This window comes from Hemicordylus capensis, chromosome 10 (genome assembly GCF_027244095.1).
Source record: "Hemicordylus capensis ecotype Gifberg chromosome 10, rHemCap1.1.pri, whole genome shotgun sequence".
In the NCBI taxonomy this organism is placed as follows: Eukaryota; Metazoa; Chordata; class Lepidosauria; order Squamata; family Cordylidae; genus Hemicordylus; species Hemicordylus capensis.
In genome coordinates this window covers 14,998,775-15,021,829 of record NC_069666.1, presented here as the reverse complement: position 1 = coordinate 15,021,829, position 23,055 = coordinate 14,998,775, and the positions used below count along the sequence as shown (strand labels likewise).

General features: G+C 42.4%; 2 protein-coding genes across 3 annotated transcripts in view; one reads left to right on the top strand and one right to left on the bottom strand.

Annotated features, from left to right (window-relative positions):
* The window catches only part of ATOSA (atos homolog A), a 61,599-nt gene extending 43,383 nt beyond the window's left edge, over positions 1–18,216 (top strand). The window contains exons 5-12 of one of the 2 annotated variants that reach the window (XR_008311373.1): positions 715–2,551; positions 6,092–6,202; positions 6,827–6,906; positions 7,545–7,653; positions 8,696–8,854; positions 10,272–10,340; positions 14,265–14,423; positions 16,289–16,427. Coding sequence is in view for 1 of the 2 variants with exons in the window: in XM_053271811.1 (XP_053127786.1) it covers positions 715–2,551; positions 6,092–6,202; positions 6,827–6,906; positions 7,545–7,653; positions 8,696–8,854; positions 10,272–10,340; positions 16,289–16,488; positions 17,610–17,763 (2,719 nt within the window). In the remaining variant the exon portion in view is untranslated. Of the gene's footprint in view, positions 1–714; positions 2,552–6,091; positions 6,203–6,826; positions 6,907–7,544; positions 7,654–8,695; positions 8,855–10,271; positions 10,341–14,264; positions 14,424–16,288; positions 16,489–17,609 lie in introns of those variants that run through there. The other variant, XM_053271811.1, reaches the window with a different exon arrangement.
* LOC128334724 (translation initiation factor IF-2-like) overlaps positions 1–23,055 on the bottom strand; it is a 44,814-nt gene that overhangs the window by 1,100 nt on the left and 20,659 nt on the right. The gene's annotated exons all lie outside the window — the stretch shown is intronic.

Below are 23,055 nucleotides of genomic sequence, written 5' to 3'. Positions count from 1 at the left end.
CCCGCTCTTCTTCCAAGGAGCCCAGAGCGGTGTACTACATACTTATATTTCTTCTCACAACAACCCTGTGAAGTAGGTTAGGCTGAGAAAGAAGTGACTGGCCCAGAGTCACCCAGCTAGTATCATGGCTGAATGGAGATTTGAACTCAGGTCTCCCCGGTCCTAGTCCAGCACTCTAGCCACTACACCACGCTGGCTGGTTTTCATTGCGGGGGGACCCTAGTTCAAATGCAGACAAGGAACATATGTCAGTTATCCAAAACTGCAGTTCAGGAGTAAATCTGTCAGTCCAGTTTTATAATCCTTTTGGCGACCTCCCCACCCCCACCCCCACCACGAAGAATCCACAATTTTGATATAATGCTAGATTCCATATGCTGTGGATGTACTCCAACAAAACATGAACGTCCTTGACAGGCAATTATTTCTGCAATGTCATGTTAACAACCTTATGGATTTCAAGCCAGAATGGCACAATAACCAGACAGGACCAAACTATATATGTAAGTGTACCCTCATACAGATTATAGCTCCAACATCTAGAAGTTTGCAACCATACTGTGTTAAAACATTCTCTGAGGTGTCCAATAAACACGAAATGAACGTTTCTGCTGTATTAGGCTGAGTAACTTACTTTGGATGTTGGCCAACAATTGTATTGCAAGAGATGGTTCTGCATTAACACTTCCATTTACTTTGTGTTTAATTTTTCAGAGTAAGTGCTGCACATGTAGATCTGCAATGGACATTTTCCCAAATGCCAACTGAGCATTTTTTCCCTGTACCTAATGTTTCTCACAATGTGGCCTTGAAAGTCAGCGTCCAGTCTTTGCCTAGACAATCTAACTATCCAACCTTAACCTGCAGTATTCATACCAATCTTGGCTTCTATGAAAAGAGATTAGAAGAGCGTAATGTGCATCCGCACTGTAATTCCATCAGGTCAGAGCAATGCAATGTACCCACCTCACCGCGTGTATGCAGCAAACTGATGTGGAGTGAAGGTATGCTCGGTGCAAAAAAAGGCCCTGAGTTTAGTACAACTGTCAGAAACCTGAAACTGTATCCATCATCTGGACTTGTATCTGACTTTGGGGCATCAGAACCTAAAGTTCAATGCTATACAGCTGCTGTTGACAGTAAGAAGCTATCGCAAGAAACATCAGAGAGGTCTTTAAAGTCTTTTTGTTTAACAGATTCCCATATACATAATGGCTACCCTTCCCGTCAGTCATTAGGAGAATCTATTCCTTTGATAGGCTCTCTCCTCCAAGAGCGGCATGAAGTGATAGCAAGGATTGCCCAACATTTGATTCACTGTGATCCAGCAACATCACCTGTTATGGGGCGACCATTCAACACGAATGAAACAGGTTTGGTAAACTCAAAGGTTCTACGGAGTGCATATGAAGATGAAAACTTGCTGAAGAAAGGAAAGGAATTGTCCTCTAGTTCTGTTGCTAACTCTGAGCTTACTTCATCAGAAAACACCAATGTAGGAAAAGCCCAAGTAATACCAGAAACACCATCATCCGATCCCCATGTTCTGATGAACCAGTGCTCCCGCCAAACTACAGAGGAAACAAACCTGCTGATAAGTTCTTTACTTCAAGAGCGGCAGGAAGTTATAGCAAGAATTGCCCAGCATCTAATTCACTGTGATCCACCAATGCCACATGGTCCTCCTTCTGTGTTTAATGTGCAAGAAATTAGTCCAGTTAATCCAAAGGTTTTTCATAGTTCGTCTGAAGATGACAACCTGCTAAAGAAAGGCAAAGCTTCAGATTCTTTCTCTAATTCAAGACTGACTTTATTGGAAGATAACCAAAAGACAAAAGGCAAAATACCAGCAACCCCTTTGAATTATTTGAAATACGATGCTGATTTGAAGGTATCTCCAAAGTCCCAAACGAGACGAAAACTGCTGCTAGCAGAGCCCGTTGAAGTAGTCCAAAATACATTTCAGCAGTCTCCTACCAATAGAAATAAGCGTCCCTTAACTTGCATGAACCAACTGCATAGCAAAGAAGATAATATATTGGAATTTGCAGATAGATTGGAATCAGTACTTCCTGGTTATCCCTACAAACCTCAAATGGCAAAGAAAGGTATTGCCAAGCAGTGTTCACATTTCAACAGTAGTGATGAACTGATTTGCACAGATAAACTTAAGGACAGAACAACCGTTAGTGAAAACAGCAACAAAGACTGTTTAAACAATCCTCAGTTGGTTCAGTCCAAAATACTTGAACATATTAATGTGACTGTAACGCAGGCTCCTGACAGTTTGCACAAAAATGAGGTTAAGCGTTTAAATAAAGACTCAAAGCAACCAAATATTTGTGAACAAAATTCCCAGCTTACTAGTATTGAAAACTATTTGCATAAAGACAATGAAAGCTTCAAATGCAAAAATAAGCAAGATAAAGTGAAAAATGCACACGATGAGAATGAAGACCCAACAGACCATGAAGTACAAAAGCGTTGTCCGAAGAAGCCAGTAGAAGACTGCTTGGTTCTGTATGAACAAAAGAAGACTGTGGAGACGTTGGTGAGTGGTAGTGAATAGATGCCAATATGTTTGTTTAATTTCAGTACTACCATTCCCCCTAAATGTACTCAAGGTGATTTACCAAAAAAATCCTTCCTCTTGTCCTTTAGTTTAGTAGATGCCTCAGGGACACCTCCAGTTGTAGCTGTTTGTTGGCAAAATGGCAGCACCCAGAGTAATAGGAATTCTTATTTTTCTCTTAACCACTTTGAGAACTTTGAAAAGCGTTCTATCAGTATTCATAATAAAAACCATTGTTCTTTGCTGCAAACAGAATATGGTGCTGTGTCAGAGGCAGGATAGATAAGTGCCTGAACTGCAGCTGAGTGCCTGAATTGCCTTCGCCTTGAGTGCAGCAGCTTCAGTATGGTAGATGCTTGCGGGAGAGATCCATGCTCCAGTTGGAGTTGGTTCTATGTGCAGTGGCTGGGTACCTGGCTGCTGCTTTCTTCCTCCTGATCACAGTGGCTTACAGGATGGCAGGTGCAGAATCCAAGGGAAAGAGTTGCAGTATGCAAGGACATAGGAACATAGGAAGCTGCCATATACTGAGTCAGACCAGCGGTCCATCTTGCTCAGTATTGTCTACACAGACTGGCAGCGGCTTCTCCAAGGTTGCAGGCAGGAGTCTCTCTCAGCCCTATCTTGGAGATGCTGCCAGGGAAGGAACTTGGAGCCTAGATGCTCTTCCCAGAGCGGCTCCATCCCCTAAGGAGAATATCTTGCAGCGCGCACACTTCTATTCTCCCTTTCGTATGCAACCAGGGCGGATCTTGCTTAGCTTAAGGGGACAAGTCATGCTTGCTACTACAAGACCAGCTCTCTTCCCATAAGGCAGTGGAATGCAATTGGGAATATCAACAGTTTAATGAAATAGATATTACGTACAGAGAGGCAAGACTGCTTTTTCAGTGCTCTTGCTGCTGGCTGTTTATTAGCCCCGCCTCTACTCCAGGACTGGAATACAAGTAACTAAAGCCCCATTCAAAAGCTGGTCTGGATTGAGGGATGGATTTGCCAAAAACACCACAGCAGGCTAACACCTTTTGGAGTCTCCTGAAATCCTTATACTTTATATATTTTAGTCAAAAGCATTTTAATGTTCTTTCAATGCCTGTAGATTCTTGATGGGGTTTTGCCAATATGTATAGAAAGTAATAACTTGGATTACCCACTCTGGTGTATTCTAAAATATTAGAACCTAAGAACAGCCCTGCTGGATTAGGCCCAAGGCCCATCTAGTCCAGCATCCCGTTTCGCACAGTGGCCCACCAGATGCTGCTGGAAGCCACAGGCAGGAGTTGAGGGCATGCCCTCTCTCCTGCTGTTACTCCCCCGCAGCTGGTACTCAGAGTCACCCCGCCCCCGAGGCTGGAGGTAGCCTACAGCCCTCCGACTAGTAGCCGTCAATAGACCTCTCCTTCATGAAGTTATCCAAACCCCTCTTAAAGCCATCCAGGTTGCTGGCTGTCACCACATCTTGTGGCAGAGAATTCCACAAGTTGATTATGCATTGTGTGAAAAAGTACTTCCGCTTGCTGGTCCTAGATTTCCTGACAATCAATTTCATGGGATGACCCCTGGTTCTAGTGTTATGGGAGAGGGAGAAGAATTTCTCTCTATCCACTTTCTCCACACCATGCATGATTTTCTAGACCTCTATCATGTCTCCCCGCAGTCATCTTTTTTCTAAACTAAATAGCCCCAGGTGTTGTAGCTTAGCCTCATAAGAAAGGTGCTCTAGGCCCTTGATCATCTTGGTTGCCCTCTTCTGCACCTTTTCCAGCTCTACAATGTCCTTTTTTAGATGTGGTGACCAGAATTGTACGCAGTACTCCAGGTGTGGCCGCACCATAGTTTTGTATAAGGGCATTATAATATTAGCAGTTTTATTTTCAGTCCCCTTCCTAATGATCCCTAGCATGGAATTGGCCTTTTTTACAGCTGCCGCACATTGAGTTGACACTTTCAACGAGCTGTCCACCACGACCCCAAGATCCCTCTCCTGGTCAGTCACCGACAGCTCAGATCCCATCAGCATATACTTGAAGTTGGGGTTCTTCGTCCCAATGTGCATCACTTTACACTTGCCAACATTGAACCATATTTGCCACTTTGTCGCCACTCACCCAGTTTGGAGAGATCCTTTTGGAGCTCTTCACAATCAGTTATGGATTTCACTACCCAAAAGAGTTTGTATCATCTGCAAATTTGGCCACCTCGCTGCTTACCCCTGCTTCTAGATCATTTATGAATAAATTAAAAAGCACCGGTCCCAGTACAGATCCCTGGGAGACCCCACTTCTTACTTCCCTCCATTGCGAAAACTCTCCATTTATACCTATCCTCTGTTTCCTGTCTTTCAACCAGTTAGCAATCCACACATGTACTTGTACTCTTATCCCATGACTGCTAAGTTTCCTCAGGAGTCGTTGATGAGGAACTTTGTCAAAAGCTTTTTGGAAGTCCAGGTATACAGTGGACCCTCGACTTACGAACTACTCGACATCTGATGTTTTCGACTTACGAACGACAAAAATGGCCGCACGCTTACGAATTTTTCAAGCTACGAACGGAAACCGTTGGCGGTTTAGATGCGGCTTACTCGACTTACGAATTTTTTTAAACCTCCGTGGGTGCGCTTTTCGACTTACGAAATTTTCGACCTCCGAACGTGCATTCAGAACGGATTAACTTCGTAAGTCAAGGGACCACTGTACTATGTCAACACCTTGATCCACACACTTGTTGACACTCTCAAAGAATTCCAAAAGGTTGGTCAGGCAAGATTTACCTTTGTGGAATCCATGCTGGTTCACTCCCAGCAGGGCCTGTTCTTCTATGTGCTTTACAATTTTACCCTTGAGGATAAAATTTTGTCTTTTCCAGAAACATACACCACAGAGCTATAAGCAAAGAGGATGCCCCAGTTCTCAAGAGAAAGCACCTGAACTCCACAGTGTCCCTTCCCTTTTATTTGGAAATAAAAGATCCATGCTCCATAATAGATGTTGGATTTTATAAATAAACAATACCTATTGGTGTGGTAGAGCAAGTTAAAAGCAAGTCAGCACACACTACCTACTTAGATCAAAACGCAAATTAACTGTCATTTGACAATTTAGCTTTTTGAAGCCAGCTGTAATCTTAAAACGAGCTACTGAAGGTACTTCTGCAAGTGTGCTTCGATGTGCTTTGAGTTCAGTGTGTTAATACCAAACTGCACGTGTGAAAAAGTCATCCTTTCACAAGTGCTATTGTGAATCCTTTGAAGATAGCACCTTCAGTACCATGCTGGTTAGCACTTTTGGATCTCCTTATTCTCCCCTCGTCTGTGGCCAGGCACGTAACACGAGCAAGATTGGGAGAGATGCACATGAGCATCTCTCATGTGAATTAAGGCCCCATGAGCCTTAATGGGTATGCAGTTTCTGAAATTTACTGGTAATGGAAAATCAACTATGACCTAAAGTGTTCAAGACAACTAAGTTTTGGCTAGATTGGTTTCCTGTTTATAACTTTTTCTTCTTCTCTGAACAGAGAACAATACCACTCAAGCACGTATGGAGGAAAAACAATTTTCACCATTTGGATGGGACTTCTACTAAGGCTTTCCATCCCCGAACAGGGTTGCCTTTACTTTCAAGTCCAGTAAGTCACTATTGTATAACTTTTCCATCACCACTCATTTCCATAATGTCAGGAGAAGCAGGTGCTATAATATAGACACCTGGGTTGCTGCTTCTTTGGTGTGCTTTTGCTATAGTGTTTTAAATAACTAAAATCTTTGTGTGTGTATAAGGAAAATCCCATAATTTTATCATGTTGCAAATTATGGCATGTGGCCATAAATCAAATAAATAAATGAATAATAATGTGGCAAGCAGGCCACAGCATACAGGCAAGCAGGCCACAGACCCCCAGCATACAGGTATTCTGCCTGTGCTAGGATGGAATGTGTCTTAAGCTGTTTAACATTTCATATTTACTCCAAATACATTTTTCCTTACTGGATGAATCAAGTGAGAATTTAGTAGAACTCTTATTAGCTCTTCTGCAATTTTTAAAAATTGAATATAGAAGAAGCTGTTGGAGCTTTCATTGGTGTTGCTCCCTGGGACAGATGTACTATCAGACAGGCTCCATGGGTGGGTTGGCACCATTGTCTTATTTACTCCGCTATTACATTTGTTTAGATTTTTATATCAAGATTTTAAAACTCTAGTTTACAATCCTGCCGTTCAATCTGTGTGTGCTTTTTAAAATTTATTTAAGGTTCCTGAAAGAAAAACACGATCAGGATGCTTTGATCTAGATGCATCATTACTAAAGCTGAAATGTTTGTCCTCCAAAAGGTACCTTTTAAAATGTTCCCTAATGTGTATATGTTTATAAAGTGCAAACTTTTATAATTGGGTAAATGGGGAGATTACTTTGGAGAAATCAAAAATGTGCATCTATTATAGAGTCCTCTTTGAACCTGACCTGGGGCCAGAACAAGATGCTGAATAAGTGAACTAAATGTTACCTTAAATGTGTAGCTTGGCCTTTCAAACTTGCTTTTTGTATCTTAAATGGCAGCCGCGGGTTGGCGTGTATGAGGATGAGCACTACAGTTTGAGTGGGGAAGGAAATTTAACTCCCTTTCTTTGCCATGGTCCTCATCTAGGATTGCCTCCCCACAGCTGCTATTGCCCCATCAAGGAAGTTCCTGTTGGACCCAAAGAGCAGCTGTGGGAATGGGAGCATGTTTGTCCAGCTTGGCACTGCTAGAGGAGGGAGGCTATGAAATAGCTTCATAGTAGAGGCAATGAAAAGTGTGTGTTCAGCTGGTATTTAAGAGGAATCAGGGTTGCAGTCCTGAAATTACATACATATCTTTAACCTTCAAAGCAGTAGTGCAAAGCTTGCAGCCTGAATACACATTATTTGTATGCAGACACTGTGGAAGAAAAATTTAGTAACTTGGATTTTTTATAACATTTTAAAATAGCCCACAACGGTATGTAAACAAAGAGAATGATCCAGATGTCCATGAGAAACCATTTCTGAGTTCCAGTGCACCACCTGTAACAAGTCTTAGCCTCCTTGGAAACTTTGAGGTATTGTACATATTCCAGAAGTCCTCTCTTGTAACTGGTGTGCTGTAGACTGTTATGGCATGTGTGGTGTGGTGAGTTCAATGGGACTTCCTCTCTGCTTAGAATAAATGCTAAGACTGCAACTTTAATTCGCCAGATTCGTACAGGTGGCCCTCATGACCACATGTCTCATGTATTCACGGATGGTTCTTATAGAGACCTGGTTTGTTTATCTACGGTACAAAAATAGGCTAAAACTGGCCTATTCACAGTTGCTGAGTGGCTAGAAATTCATCCATCCATCCATCCATCCATTCATTCATTCATTCGATTTCTATACCGCCCTTCCAAAAAAATGGCTCAGGGCAGTTTACACAGAGAAATAATAAATAAATAAGATGGATCCCTGTCCTCAAAGGGCTCACAATCTGAAATGAAATGTAAGACAGACACCAGCAACAGTAACTGGAGGGATGCTGTGTTGGGGGTGGATAGGGCCAGTTGCTCTCCCCCTGCTAAATAAAGAGAATCACCTATTTATATTTTAATTGGTTCCCCCCCCACACCCCTTGTTGTGCTGGTCATAGACCGTAATAAACTTTGATTGATTGATAAAGAGAATCACCACGTTAAAAAGGTGCCTCTTTGCCAAGTTAGCAGGGGCTAATGACCTGGAAATGACTTCTGGTGTCGCTTCCGGCTGCCATTTTACAACTCTTAGCCATTCTGAGGCCCTTTCTGTTAAAAACAAACATACCTTTTATTTTTGCCAATATTCACCCAAAGTTCAGCCAGTTTGGTGGTTTGAGGGGGCATTTCTGGAGCTCTGCAGAGCCAGGTAGTGTTCATTTCTACACTTTTCCCCCTTCCCACTTTTTTTGGCTGGTGTGTGTGTGTGTGTGTGTGTGTAAAAACTAGATTACCCCTAGATTACCATATATTTTTCACGGTTTCTGCACTCGCAGTTGTAGGTGAGAACGGAACCCCTGTGAATAACAAGGGCGCCTGTAATGGTGTTTTTCAGGAATGGTTTGTTCAACAGTGTGCACTTCTGTTCTTTCAGGAATCTGTGCTGAACTATCGTTTAGATCCCTTGGGCATTGTGGATGGCTTCACAGCTGATGTGGGAGCAAGTGGAGTCTTTTGTCCCACACACATGACTCTTCCGGTTGAAGTTTCATTCTACAGCGTTTCTGATGACAATGCACCCTCTCCCTATATGGTAAACATTTTTACTTAATACTTAGTTGTGGAAATGTAAAATATTTGTCTCTGGCCCAATTTAGGCATAATAGAAGACTGTGGTTTCCTAACACGTGAACGAGGTTCTGTGAGCCTTGGACTAATGTGCTTCCCTCCTTTCTCTTTTCCATATGGGAGGAGGAGGTGGAAAGTGTTGACTTTCACTTTGCAATAAACCACAATTCTATGTTATGTCCAAACTTGGAAACTGGGATTTACTTCAGTTAGGGAACAACAAACTATAGTTTCGGATCTCTGTTTGCTTCCTAACCGTAAAAGCTTTCCCTCACCTACATGACAGAGGAGGAAAGGATTGGGAGAAGTATGCAAGTTTGTGGCTCAAAGGCTCATTTACACAGCGAGAAACCATGATTTCCCATTACATCTGCACCAAATCTACTCGATACTAAATCCATTAAATAATGATATACAGATATGGACAACAAAATGTTGCAGGATATCCCTGGTGTGCATGTGTTCCCTTGCTGTCTGGAATTGGTGCATATAGCGACATGCATGGTCATTGATCCCTCAACCCACATCCCAGGCAATCAAATAACTAAGCACTTGCTCTGAGTAAGACTACTGGATGATGACGATGATAAGAATCCTGTGAACTTCTGGGGCTGTTGGAGTAATGGGTCTAGAGCAGAGCTGCTCAAGCTTCGGCCCTCCTGCAGATGTTGGCCTACAACTCACATAATCCCTGGCTATTGGCCACTGTGGCTGGGGATCATGGGAGTTGTAGTCCAAAAACAGCTGGGGTCTAGAGCCAATGGGCCTGTTCAGAAAAGGAGACATGCCCAAGAGGATGTATACAGATGAGAAGATGGGAAGTGGGAGTTAATAAGAAGGATGACTCTTGTTGATGCCAAAACTTCAATATGTCTCTCACTGGCACAGCACCTCTGTGTGCAATGAGCCACTTTGTACTGAAGTGAGGAGATTTTCATGGCCCAGTCATCTTAAGGAATGAAAGCTATTATACTGTATATGAGTGGTCAGCCTTTGCTTTTGTGAACATGGGCATTGGTTCAGCTTTTTTTTCCAGTGGTTTGAAGGCTGCCTCTTATTGCTGTGGTTAAGAGTATGTTAATGTTGTTGGCCCTTGATCAATAGTGTCGACTTTGAAATAAACAATAACTGCTTTGAAAGGAAGTTTAAAGAGAAATTGCTGGCGTGGATGGGATTAAAATGTTATCTCCTACTTATACCTTTGTGTCTTTCTAAGTAATAAGTTATGTGTAGTACTCTATGCAAAGAAAGTCTTGTTTAGTTTTAAAGCTTTTATGGCTTATAAATTGACGACTTAAGCACTTTGATGTAGTAATGCTTACACTTGGCACACATGTTTGTAATCTTGTGTTTCTTGTTCTGCTTCCTTCCCCCCTACTCAGGGTGTAATTGCTTTAGAGTCCCTTGGTAAAAGGGGTTATCGGGTACCGCCTTCAGGAACAATACAAGTGGTATGTACTCTGTAACTTTTTGCATTAACAACTCCCCAATAAAAGTGTAACTACCTCCTAAGGGATCAGTGTTCACGAGTTGAGCTGCAGCCTCTTTTTTCAAGTTGCCAAATTTCTGAGGGGGACTTTTCCAAGGTGCTGCCATTGTCGCATCCCCCTCAACCACCCGCTTGCTTGCCTTGCCATTTGCCGCCTCTGCTGCTTGCCCACCAACCTGCTCGCCTGGCAGCCTCTCTGCAGCCCTCGCTAAGCACTGGCGTTAGTTGCCTGCTTTGCCTTTTGGCCGGCCAGCCAATGCAATATAATAATGCCACCTGGGATACATCGGGCGGTGATGTCATATCACGTCAACTGGCCCAGGGGCAAAGGAGTGGTTGGCGGGCTGGCGGGCCGGTGGCAGAGGTAACGGGTGACTGCCAGGGCCCGTGGTGGGGCCCCTTGGCAGCCCATGTTCATTGGATGCAGCCACTCAGGCTCCGCCCCTGCTGTCCCCTGAAAGCAGCAACTCCGTAAAGGTTCCGCCCCCTTCTTTCCATCATGTACAACAGAGCATTTGATTCTAAAAGAAATCTAGTCAAATCTGCGAGCCCTGTTAGGAAATCCCTCCATCGTCCGCTTTAAATTCACAGGAGAGAAATAAATGCATGGTCTGGTGGCTCTGTTGAAAGAATTCAGTTGTCCTCACCCTTTGCCCCCTATGCCTCTCACCATCTTATTTTTAGGACATTTCTGTTCTGCCTTTCTGTTTATATTTTCAAAGCACTCAAAGAGGTGTACACCTTCCAAGTATAAAATGGTTATGAATGGCAATAAAACATGTATTAAAACAAAAACCCAGCAGATCATTTTATCTTGAATTCCACAGTGGACCTTCTCAAGGATATTAATTAAGTCTGCAATCCTAAACAGGCTTATCTGGAAGTAAGTCTGATTGGGACTTGCTTCCTTGCAGACAGTGCAATCCTGTGCACTCTCTTTGACCAAACCTTTGCTAGATATGATAAAAGCTGAAGGCTAGAGGAGCAGAAGAAACCAGGAACTGAGGATAGCAGTTGGAAAGAGATGTGGGCAGTTGCCTAGCAAATGCAGAGCTGTTCTCCCAGATAATCAGAAAGGTGATAAGGAAGCACACCAGTTCCTACAGTATCACTTCCACCCCACCCCCCCCACCCCCAAACATGCCTCAGTGTTTGGCCAAGCCCGCTAGTCATAGCTTGCTACAAAGGAGTGTAATGAGAGAGAGGATTGTGTGGCTATGAGGATCATTTGAAATCCTTTCTTGGCAGTGAAACCTCACGCTCTTGATTCCCATTGCTAGCCCTGTTAACTACTCTGTAAAACTTGCTGTGGTTGATTCTCACCACTGGAGAGGCAAACGATGGATTTAAATCTTTTGCAGAATATAGAGATTTATTTGGTAGGGTATGATAGCCTATGAGTGTGTGAGAAACGAATGAAATGTAAGGTCTGTAGATAATATATGTACCCAGTGTGCTTGCCCAAAACAGCCATAAACAGAAAATGAGGAGAGAAAACAATGAATATGCACAACCAGAACTCTTCTCTTCAATGTATATCTGTCCAGTCATTCACTGGCTCAAGTAATACTTCTGGCAGTTCCATAATATGTCCTGGAGAAAACTGGAGAAATGTTGGGTGTTTTCATAAAATGAGTATATAATTGTTTGGCAAATCACACCCTCAGAACAGTAAACTGTGTCAGGCTCTGAGAAAATCACAACTGGTATTTCACGGGAATCTGATTTGGGTGAAATGCTACTCAAGGCTTTCAGTAATTGCTTGGATAGAGTACAGGACATTTCTGTTGGATATGCAGCTGAAAGGCACAAGATGAAATTAATTGTTCTGTTCTGTCTTTGAGAATGCTTGTAATTCATTTATAAGTTTTTTATGATTGAAAATATAATAAACATAGAAGAGAAAATATTGGACAGTTAACTTAAAATAAAGAAAGGAAAGATTGTGCTGTCAAGTTGGTGTCGACTCCTAGCGATCACATTCCATGTGACTTTCTTGGTGCAATCGAGGATGAGTTTACCAGTGCCACCTCCCATGCAGTGTGAGATGATGCCTTTCAGCACCTCCCTATATCACTGCTGCCTAATATAGGTGACTACAAATGTATTTACTAGGTACAGTTTGGGAAGCACTCTGGTGGAGATTTGAACCAACAGCCTCTCGCACTCTAGGCAAGCTGCTTCCCCACTGTGCCACCACAGCTGATAGTTTAAAATAAGCCATATGTATATGGGAGAGGGAGTGATTTGGGGAAGGAGGGCTGCTTCAGAGCCAACAAACCATGGTTTATTGCAGTGATTTCCCCTGTTCTTCTGAGTGGTCACTGTACGTCATACAAATGGGCTTCGTGCAGGTGCAGAAGCCCCGGTCAGGAACATTCCAAGCTCTGTTACTCTTTGGCAGAAGCCCGGTCTCTTGCCTACATGAGAGAGAGAGGCTATCCCTCCCTTTCAGTTCATTGGCGTCCGCCGCACACTTCGCGTTGCCTAAGACTTGGAGAATATTCCTGGCTTGCTAAGTTTCCCCCCTTTATTACTCTTATTTCATTTACTTAGTTTACTCTGTCTTTTTCTTTACAGCTCTTCAGTTTTCTCGCTTTCCGTTAGTGTTCTGATTTTGCTCCAGTTCCCCACCCCACCTTTTTGGACTTGCTCTAATTTTTATGGAGACAAAGTTCTCATTTTAAAAGTGTGCCCATTGCGGGGCAAAAATTCCATCTACCAATGGCCCCAAACTTTGTTTCGTTTGCCTCGGAGAGGCTCAGATTTACTCAGCAGGCCCACCACAATAAAGCCTCTCGTCTCCGTACTCTGCTTTGGGAGAGAGCCCTTTTGACTTCTGCATTGATGGAGGAGCCGTGAGAAGTGTAGTCCTTTTCAGCACTTTCCCCATAGAGCTCTATAGGGAAAGTACTGGGAAGGGCTACACTTCCCAGCGCTCCGTGTGCAACTTCCAAGATGGCACTGAGACATGAGAGAGCTCCCTTTTCCTTAAAGGAACCCCACTGGTGCTGGATAATAGTACTGTGTGATGGGAACAGTCACCCCATTCAGTGTTAGGGGGCTGTGCAGAGTACTTGGCTTCGTAGTTGGTCAGGGAGCCACACTGGGGGATTGATGGGAGCTGCCACTGGCTCCTTGGCCTTGCCATGATGATTGCTGGCTTATTGGATCATCAGTGTGACCCAACGCCTGCTGAGCCTGCACACGTACTTATTCCCCTCAATATCCAGGCTTTCCCAGATGTGCAAGGTGAGGAGGAGTGGGGGAGGAGAAGCCTCAAGAGCAGTGTCCCCTCTGACATGGATTCCCATGTTGTTGACTACAACTCCCAGAATCCCCAAGCAAAAGCCATTGCAGGTGGGGATTCTGGGAGTTGTAGTCAACAACATCTGGGAATCCCTGTTAGAGGGAACACTGCTCAAGAGAGTTGGGAGAGGACTAGACCAGTGAGGAGAATTTATGCTTTATAGTGGACCACCGGCTCTTTGAATGTAACCAGCCATGCAGCACTGCTGTGCAAAAGACTTTCTGGATTGCATTAACAGATGCTCTATTCAAGATGTAAGAATTAATGTCGCGGTGGGAATGCCAGGCTCGTCCCAGTCACCACAGTTTGAGGATGCAAACAGAATTGGAAAAGAATGAGCTCCAGAGGGAGAACACAATGAGGATGTTAGAATGTTGGGAATAGTAGTATTAGAACATAAGAACTAGGTATGTCTAGCTTGGAAAAAGTTGCCTTAAAGAAGGAATCATTCCAGAAACCTATCCAAGAACATGGATACAAAATGTAATGATACTCTGTTATTAGCATGTTGATATTGCCAATGAATATTAAGTTCAGTCAGAAGTAATTTGTGTTTGACACTGGGCAATTTACTAGATTTATAGACGTATGTGTCTGGAGACTGACAACAGCTGTTTCAGGGAATCAAAGGCAATTTGAAGGAGGGATGTCTGCTCATGGTGGCTACAGTCATCCCATTTTTGTAGCATTTCAGAAGCCTGTTTGGCCAGAAGCAACAGAGGGGCAAAAAGAAATGTATGTATCCCAGGGGAAGCAAAGCTTCTCTCTGATCACTTTCTCTGGAAGCCTTCTTTCATAGGCATCTCTTGCTGTTTGTGCTCCTTGTGGTCTCCCACTCTCCTTGTGTGGTATGCTCATTTGAATGAAAGAGGCAAACTATTTAGGAGAGTTACATGAACCAGGTAAACATCAGAAGCATTCCAGCCTTACAACTGTGCAATTCTATTGGAGCATTGTATATGGTTGGGTGGCTTTGTTTGCTTGATCCTGCCAAAAGAGGCTTTTTAATATATCATTATTATTTTGTTATATCTGGTAGGTTCTTTAGCTTCTTTAGCTTTTTATAATTTTCAGTTTTAATTTGAACCTAATAATTGTTTTTAATCTGACTTTAAAAAAATAATTTTATTACTTGTATCTGTGTCTAAATAAATAAATAAATAAATAAATAAAGTTTTAAAAAGCAAAGTTTTTTGTATAACACTTTCGTGTAAAACTTTCTCCATGTAACTTAAACTTTCTTGGAGCAACGTAAAATGTATCTTAAAGCCCCATGAGAAGAATACCCAAATTCAGAATATTCTTCAGAATACTAATGTCAAGCTACACAGGTATTGTACCATGCAACTTCTTAAGTGTATTTATGCACAAAGCTGCCGCTAGAAAGTGAATTGGCCTTTACATATAAAGCAAAGCCCTAATAGCTGTACTAACTAATTTGGTCAATTGCTCATTCAGAATGATACAGTGGGGCCATTCAAACAGTTAGCAAAAATCGGGCTAGGGGAGCTATTTTTGCTACGAGCCCAGTGGTTCCAGAGCGGGTAACTCGCTCAGGAACCCCTGGTAAAAAACCAGGTTTGCGGAGCAAGTGCTCCTCAAACCTGGTTTTTAGAATCGTGAGTAGCCGCGGTGCGGCTTTGCGGTGCGCCTACTCATGAGTAGACCCCCAGCCAGGAGGCTTAAAAGCAGCCTCCCAGCTCGGGGGTCTCCCCAGTATGCCCTGCACGCTCACGCAGGGCATACTGGGGCTCGAGGGGGCCGTGCGGCCCCTGAGCTCCCCAGCCCCTGCCGGCTCCATCACGGAGCCGGCAATTGTGTGGGCGGCTGATCTGGCCGCCCAGGGCTCCCTCTCTGCTCGTGAGTGGGGAGAGCGGGCTTAGCCCGCTCTCCCTGCTCACCCTGCAGGACCGGGTCTCAGGGAACGTGAGACCCGGCTCTGAGTATACATATAACGGGGAGTGACAACCAACCTTCTCTCCAATGAGCATACCTGTAAAATAAACATGTTTGTCACATTGACATGTACACAGTGGCCTCGTTTTTAGTGCACACTGTGGCCTGGTTTGCACAGTTGTTTGAATCTAGGCTTAATGTAGGTTACCAACATTAATGTGATTGTGTGAACCCACACCAAGGTGGTTTATGGCCCAAGTTGAATCTGAGTTTCCTGACTTGACATGAGTTCACACAGTCACACTAATGTCAGTGACCACATTAAACCTAGATTCAAACAACTGTGTGAAGTAGGCCTGTGTGTGACAAGAGCCTATTGCAAACCAAGTTTGTTGTGACTGCTGAGGCCCAGTGGTTTGATAAGAAACCAGTAGTCAACAAACTTGAAGAATTAATGGAACTTTCAATTAGTTGTATCATATATTCCATTAAGAAGACATAACTGTTATTTTGGATTAATGCTAATGATCACCATTACTTCTACCAATATGAAGAAAATTATATTAAAATTGGAATACTTTGTAGTGCTCAAGGCAACCAGTGTTTGTTAAACAGCAGTTACTGAACACATTTGAATTTTCATATGTTCAGTAAATTCACTGCAGTAGTTGCCTTATCCTGAAGCACTTGTTTGTCCTTTTCAGACCTTATTTAATCCTAACAAGACTGTGGTGAAGATGTTTGTGGTGATATATGACTTACGAGAGATGCCAGCCAATCATCAAACATTCCTACGGCAAAGAACCTTTTCTGTCCCTGTAAGACGAGAAGCAAAGAGAAACATCAATAAAGAAAACACTCGACATACTGAAGAAAGACTACTTCGCTACCTCATTCATCTGAGGTAAGCTTGCTGAGTGAGGCAAAGTTTGTATGGTGCAAGCAATAAATAAGAAAAATAGAACACCAATAAAAATAACAGCTTGCTTTTCAACTTGTGCTGAAAAATCTTTGGAAAACAGCCGTGTACATCAGTAACAGGCGTTTTGCTTATGCAGATAAAAGTCAGATGGGCACATGTACTGGTTTTTCATTATTTGCTGGAACAATAGATTTGTAACCAGCGACTCAAGTTCAGTTGCTGAAACTATACCAGTTCTTCTCTGCAAAACAAATGAAATCATACAACTGTAAACTGTTTTGTGGCAGCATCTGTTTAGAAGGCCCTAATTAAGGTTATGTCAGCACTTCCATTGTGAAAGCCCCTTAGCAAGAGGGAGTCAGCAAAAACGTTTGCCCAGGGCTGAAACTTGACCTACTGAAGCAGCTTTTACAAAAGCTAGGTCAGGTTTGCTTGTGCAATTTTTTCATGCCCACATTTCTGTGTTCATCAGAACCCTTGGATGTTTTGACAGATAGCCTTTGTACCTGCCTGTGCAATCCAGTTCTTAACATATAATTTGCTGATGCAACACAGAAAACATTATGTCTGTGAGCAAAGCACAATTGTCTACAGACTAACCAGCTCCTATAATGTTTTTCAAATAAACTGATGCCCAGACTTGGTTGATGCCATGTATAATGTTTCTTGGCAACAGAAGATGCTGTTGTCTAGGGATGCCCTCCAATATTTCTCCAAAGGTCCATCCTCCGCCCCCGCCCAGTGGCTGAAGATGACTTCTGAGAGAGAAACAGGATATAAAACAATAAACGTAGCTTTTGCCTGTGTGAACTTGACTGTTTCCGTCGTGTTAATGCAGACATTTGCCTGGATGTAAGAAATTAATTAAAAGTAGATGCTGTGTTTCAGCTGTACTTCAAGTTGACTCAGCCTGATTCTCAAAGCCTCAAGCCATAGTTACATAAGGATAAATTGAAAAACAGCCACTTCCTTTTTAACTAGTTCAAAAAGAAATTTTTAGACCATGAAGACATTTATTCTCCAAACTTCAGTGATGCCCGGCCCATTTTTATACATGACTTTCTATGACTAATGACTAATCTTGGCATTTCCTCTTCTCCTAGGTTCCAGAGTTCTAAGTCTGGAAAGATCTACCTCTACAGAGATGTAAGACTCCTGTTCTCTCGGAAATCTATGGAGGTTGACAGTGGCGCTGCATACGAACTCAAATCTTACACTGAATCTCCAACAAACCCTCAGTTTTCACCCCGATGTTAGCAAGGAGTATCAACGAAAAGTATTTGCTTCATTACCAGATTACTATTTAAGACAAATAATTGGCATAAAATATACTGTGTAAAAGTTAAATTGCAAAGAAAGTGTGATGGTGGTCAAACGAGAGCCAAGGCTCTTCTTGACTCCTAGACCAGTTCGTAAAAAGGTTTCTGGAATGAGCTTTGTGTATTCCAAGTAGACTGGAACATACTTAAGTCCTACTCTTTTTATACTGGTTTTAAACCACTTCATTGGATGTGTTGCAATAGCAGATTCCCAAATTAGTTTAGTGTTTACACCTTATTTTATTTTTGGTTATTTAATATTTAATGTTTCTTTTACTTCAGTGCTGTTTGTCTTTACTGTTCTAATGTAGCACAAATCCTTCCTATGTAAAATCATACTACGTATTTTTGACATTAATATTGAAATCTGAAATATATACAGAAGTCTTTACTTTGCTGTGTGATGTGTTTTTAAGTGATACTTAAGCTGCTTAAAATAAGGATGGGATTTTGAACCTCCATTGCATCATCATACTATGCAAGCATGTTAGGGGCAGGATGGGTGGTGTACTTCTTTCCCTCTCTGTTGTCACTTCTTCCCCAATATAGATCTCATGACAGTACATGAAACCATACTGCAGAACTGTTTGACTACTCATTCAGATCATTGACCCAACTCATAATTAGCACTCTCCCCACTTAAGAGACCGCTCCCCAAAGCATTTCACTTTGTCCTAACCCTTATCAAAATTTTACATAACACGACTGTCCCATACCTTACTTTCTCAGACTGTGTTTTTCTTAAAAAACAAAAAAACAAAAATGTACTGTGAAAACAAAGTAGTATTTATATCTTAAATATATGTGAAAACAGCAAAGCTTGCATTCTGGTTTTATTTTGAGGCGGTCTTTGTGCATTTCATTAGTTTTGTCGAACATACGCCACTAGGTGGCTCTAGAAAGTTATCCTTTCAATTGCATTTTGAAATAATTGCAAAGCATCAGCCATGCACATGTTCATTAATACAGTCACTAACTGAAGTATGCTGCCTTGGCAAAATATGGTGCTTCTTTAAAGTGACTAGTCTTGGTACTTAAGACTAAACATAAGCATGTTAAAGCTCAGCTTAAGCTTGAAAATGCACATTTTAATCATAGTTTGGATGTCCAGCAGAGGCTTTAAAATGTTACTATTCTGTTCACCACTGCACCCCGTCTTAAACTTCGTACAAATAGTTTACTGTCCAAGAAAAAGTTGTTAAGGTGCACAAGGTTCATCAGTTAAACTAAGCAGTGTCGAGATGGGAGACAATCTGGAAGCCATCTAAACTTGCTATTAGCTTGTTGGAGGAAGAATGGGGAATAAATGTAGTAGTTAACAGAAGATGTACTGTAGCTAGTAGTTGAACAGAAAATGAGCAATGTTTATAGTCTAGCAAGTCCTTTCACATGAGTCTAGGAGCATCTACCCAAATTGCAAGCTGCTTTCTAAACCTGGAATTTAAAAAGCAGCTGGTGAAGTGGGTGGCAGCTATTTAGAACAGAATACATGCTGCTTTCGATTGTAGGCATTTTTTGTTAAATGCCTGGAAAGGAAAGGAAACCTTGGTTAAACATTATTATGCTTTCTATTATTTTCATTATGATATTTTCTCCTAAGACAGGGGATATGGATGATCTCTGCAGATTTCAGGGCATAACAAAACTAAACACAATCAAAGGGAACTGCTGGATAAACCCTCATATACAATGCTCTCTTAATGCTCTCTTAAAAAAAGAATAATTAATTGCCATGAAGGAACAGCTGTGCAATATATGTTGTAAACGTAAAGTGTGCCGTCAAGTCGGTGTCAACAACTCCTGGTGACCACAGAGCCATGTGGTTTTCTTTGGTAGAATACAGGAGGGGTTTACCATTGCCTCCTCCCGCGCAGTAGGACTATATCACTGCTGCCTGATATAGGTGTTTCCCATAGTCTGGCAAACATACCAGCGGGCATTCGAACCGGCAACCTCTGGCTTGCTAGTCACATCATTTCCACTATTTTAATAAATATCTTCATCATGGCAGTAATGAACTGCTGCTGCTAAGTCCAAAGTGATTTCCATGGGACTATAGGTCCAATCTAAGCGGGTTCAGCAGGTAAAGCTGTTAGCAAGGACTGTTCTCAGCAGCTGTCACCCTAACTGCTTAAGGTATATTAGAAGCCCCCAAATCAATACAAATGAGGAAGAACTGATGTTAAGGCCTGAGAAATTCCTATCTGTCCTAGGCAAAGTTCTGAGTTTTCCTTGTTAATCTGGGTAGAAAGCCCTGACTACAAAAATGTATAATCAAGCAAACTGAGCAGGAGGGCTGTGTAGAGATTGGGCTTTGAAGCGTCAGTCGAATCATCTGCGCATCTTCCCTGACCCTGTGGGAAATTGGCGCTTCCTAGCACGTATCGCTATGCAGAGCAGTTTTGTGCACAGCCCTTGGGAGAGCTGTTAAGGGATTCGGAGCCCCAGGAACCCACAATGATGTTTCGGACTACAATTCCCAGCACTTTTCTTGGACTACAGTTCCCAAGACTACAATTCCCAGCACTTTCCACACACCTTGCATGTAGAATGCCTTGCAGGCAAGGCATGTGGGAAATGCTGGGAATTGTAGTCCTTAAGTGCTTTCCCTATTGAGCTCTATGGGGAAAGAGCTAGGAAGGACTACATTTCCCATCATGTCTTGCTGTGGCTCCTGTGCAAGTCACTGGATAAAAATTAGTTCAGAGGGAACTCACAGTCAGACTTGACTCTTCCCTCACCTTAACGAAATCGGCCTTCAGTACCATACGGCTGGCCAACAATAGCCAGGTGTGACTGGATGTTGGTAATCGCATCTTTTCCTGGGAAGAAACCTTATTAACACTTGCTGAGAATTCTAGGAGGTGAAAGGCAGTCCAGGAAGAATTTAAGAGAGCTAGGTCAGTGAAAATGTGTCAAAACCATTCCTTGTGTGGGAGAACCCAACTTAGATAAAATAAACCATGCATCCATGGACACACAACCATTGAAACTGACTGCTTTGTTTTCCAATATAGAGTTTGCTACTTCTGTATGGGACTTAGCCAGATACGAGTAATCATAGCCCACTGGACTCTAGCTTGTTGTATCCCCAGATTAGTTTGGTTAGTTTATCTATGTTTGTGAAGTGGGACTGAAAAGAAATTGAGCAGGACAGTAGGAAGTGAGAAAAATCATGCAATGCAGAGGATCCCTAGACTATGGGACTACTGAATTTTTTCTTAAAGTGGGTGTGTACTTGTTTGGTGAGGAAGCAGCAATATGGAGGCTAGTTAGGTTATACCCATGAAGAACTGACAACTGTGATAGATGGCTGTCATTACAGGAGTAACTCAAAACTCAAATCTGCACACCTACAAGAACTTTCTTCCCTAGATCCTGTTGTCTTCAGGTTCAACAGGGTTTGAAATTTTTTCTGAGTTAAATGGAGTACTGAGGGTGTTGTGAACTTAAGATTTCAGTGATCTGCTCAATTAGTAACAAGGTTGGTTTTATGGTCCTTGTTCTGTTACTATCTGTTGCCCTACAAATGACAACTGCCATCTAATTTTTTTGGAAAGTGATTTTTTCTAAACTATTAATCACATAAAGCCAAGTTCATTAAGCCGCTGTCACTGCATAATGAGCAGTTTGTGTGGCTGCCTGTCGTGTGGATTGGTTGCTCATTCTCCACCATTTTCTTCTTTTGTGTGCCTGCCATTTTTGTGAAGAAATAACCCAGTTGGCAACATGAGCCACAAATACCATAAGTAATGTAAGCTGCCAGATGGGGCAATTTGAACCTCTCTCCAGTCCACACAAGGGTTGTAATAGATAAACTGGTCCTAGGCGCTTTCCAGATTACCCACTACAATTGTAGTAAAATGCTTCGGCCTGGCAGGATTGTATTCACGATTATCCCCAGAATCAAAAAATCCTACAACGGGAAAATACAGCAACCTTTTTGCGATTCACATATGACGTTATAGCACTAAACTGCAGCAATTAAATCCAAAACAAGGCATCCGAAATGTGAATGGCACCCTGCTGACAGGGTAGGGACTGTGGTCTTACGACACAGGAAGTATGGAAGCACACTTCGCAAATACGCCATGACCCCGTTGTAGGGTCTAATCTGGAAAGTGCCCTAGAGAGTGTCTTTCTTCTACCCCCACTAAGTAACCACAGCTACCAGACTTGCAGCTGAAATGAAAGGTAATTCAGGGTTAGGTTGGGTTGTGACTTCAAGCAGCTATGAAATGCAGCAGTATCTCTCAGTTGAGGTATTACCGTTTTAGGCACTGCTTTTATGCCCAATGATGCAACTCCCTAAGGTGTTACATTCACATAGCCTTATTAATACAGTTGCCAAGGAGCACTTTTAGGTCATCATTTTACACCAGTCTTGAAGGAGCCTTCCTTTTCCTGAACCATTCAAGATAAACTCTCTCTCAGTGTATATTCTCCTTTTCAGTTTCCACATTGTGAAGGTACCCCTCCTCTTGCAGTTTTGAGGATTGCGAAACTGGAGTGTTCCAACTGTGGATATGGATCCTGTAGTTTCTATGGTCATAGGAAATAAATTTGATCTCTGTAACAAGTCCCAACATTTATCTTACTGTCCATCTCTCTGCAGAAGACTATTCTCATAGGCTACAGGAGGAGGAGGTGACTGGGATGTGAACTTTTCCAGCTACCCAATTTCAGACTGAAGAACTTCATAACCACAACTACGTGTGGGGGAACTACAATATGAAATGCTCACTATCAAAAAGAGATCCCAGCTTAAAATTGAAAACTTAAGCAAGTTACTTCGTGTTAAGTAGTGCTGAGCCCTGGCACAAATTAAAACCCTTTGTATCCAGTTCTCTCCTGGGCCTCTTTCCTCTACAGTAGCAGGCTTTACTGGAGAGGTGCCTCTAGGCATGTGCAGAACACCTCTCCCCTCTTACTTTGAACATGTGAGTTCTTCCAGGCAAGAGCAGAAAGTTGCAAATTAAGTGTTGGCTGTGCTGTCTTGTTTTAGTTATTAACATAATTTCAATACATTTCTGAAGCGGTGTACAAACGTAAAACAACTCCCACAACTCAATAACAGCAAAACTGATAAAGTTACAGAGCATGTATTTATTATCTGGCGCTTTAGGGAAATACTATCTAAAACAAAACAAAAAATCTTGAATTCCACAGGCATTGGGATAATTTGAAATAAGGGTCAGGTTAACCTTGTTGCAAAAGAGATACAGCCGCT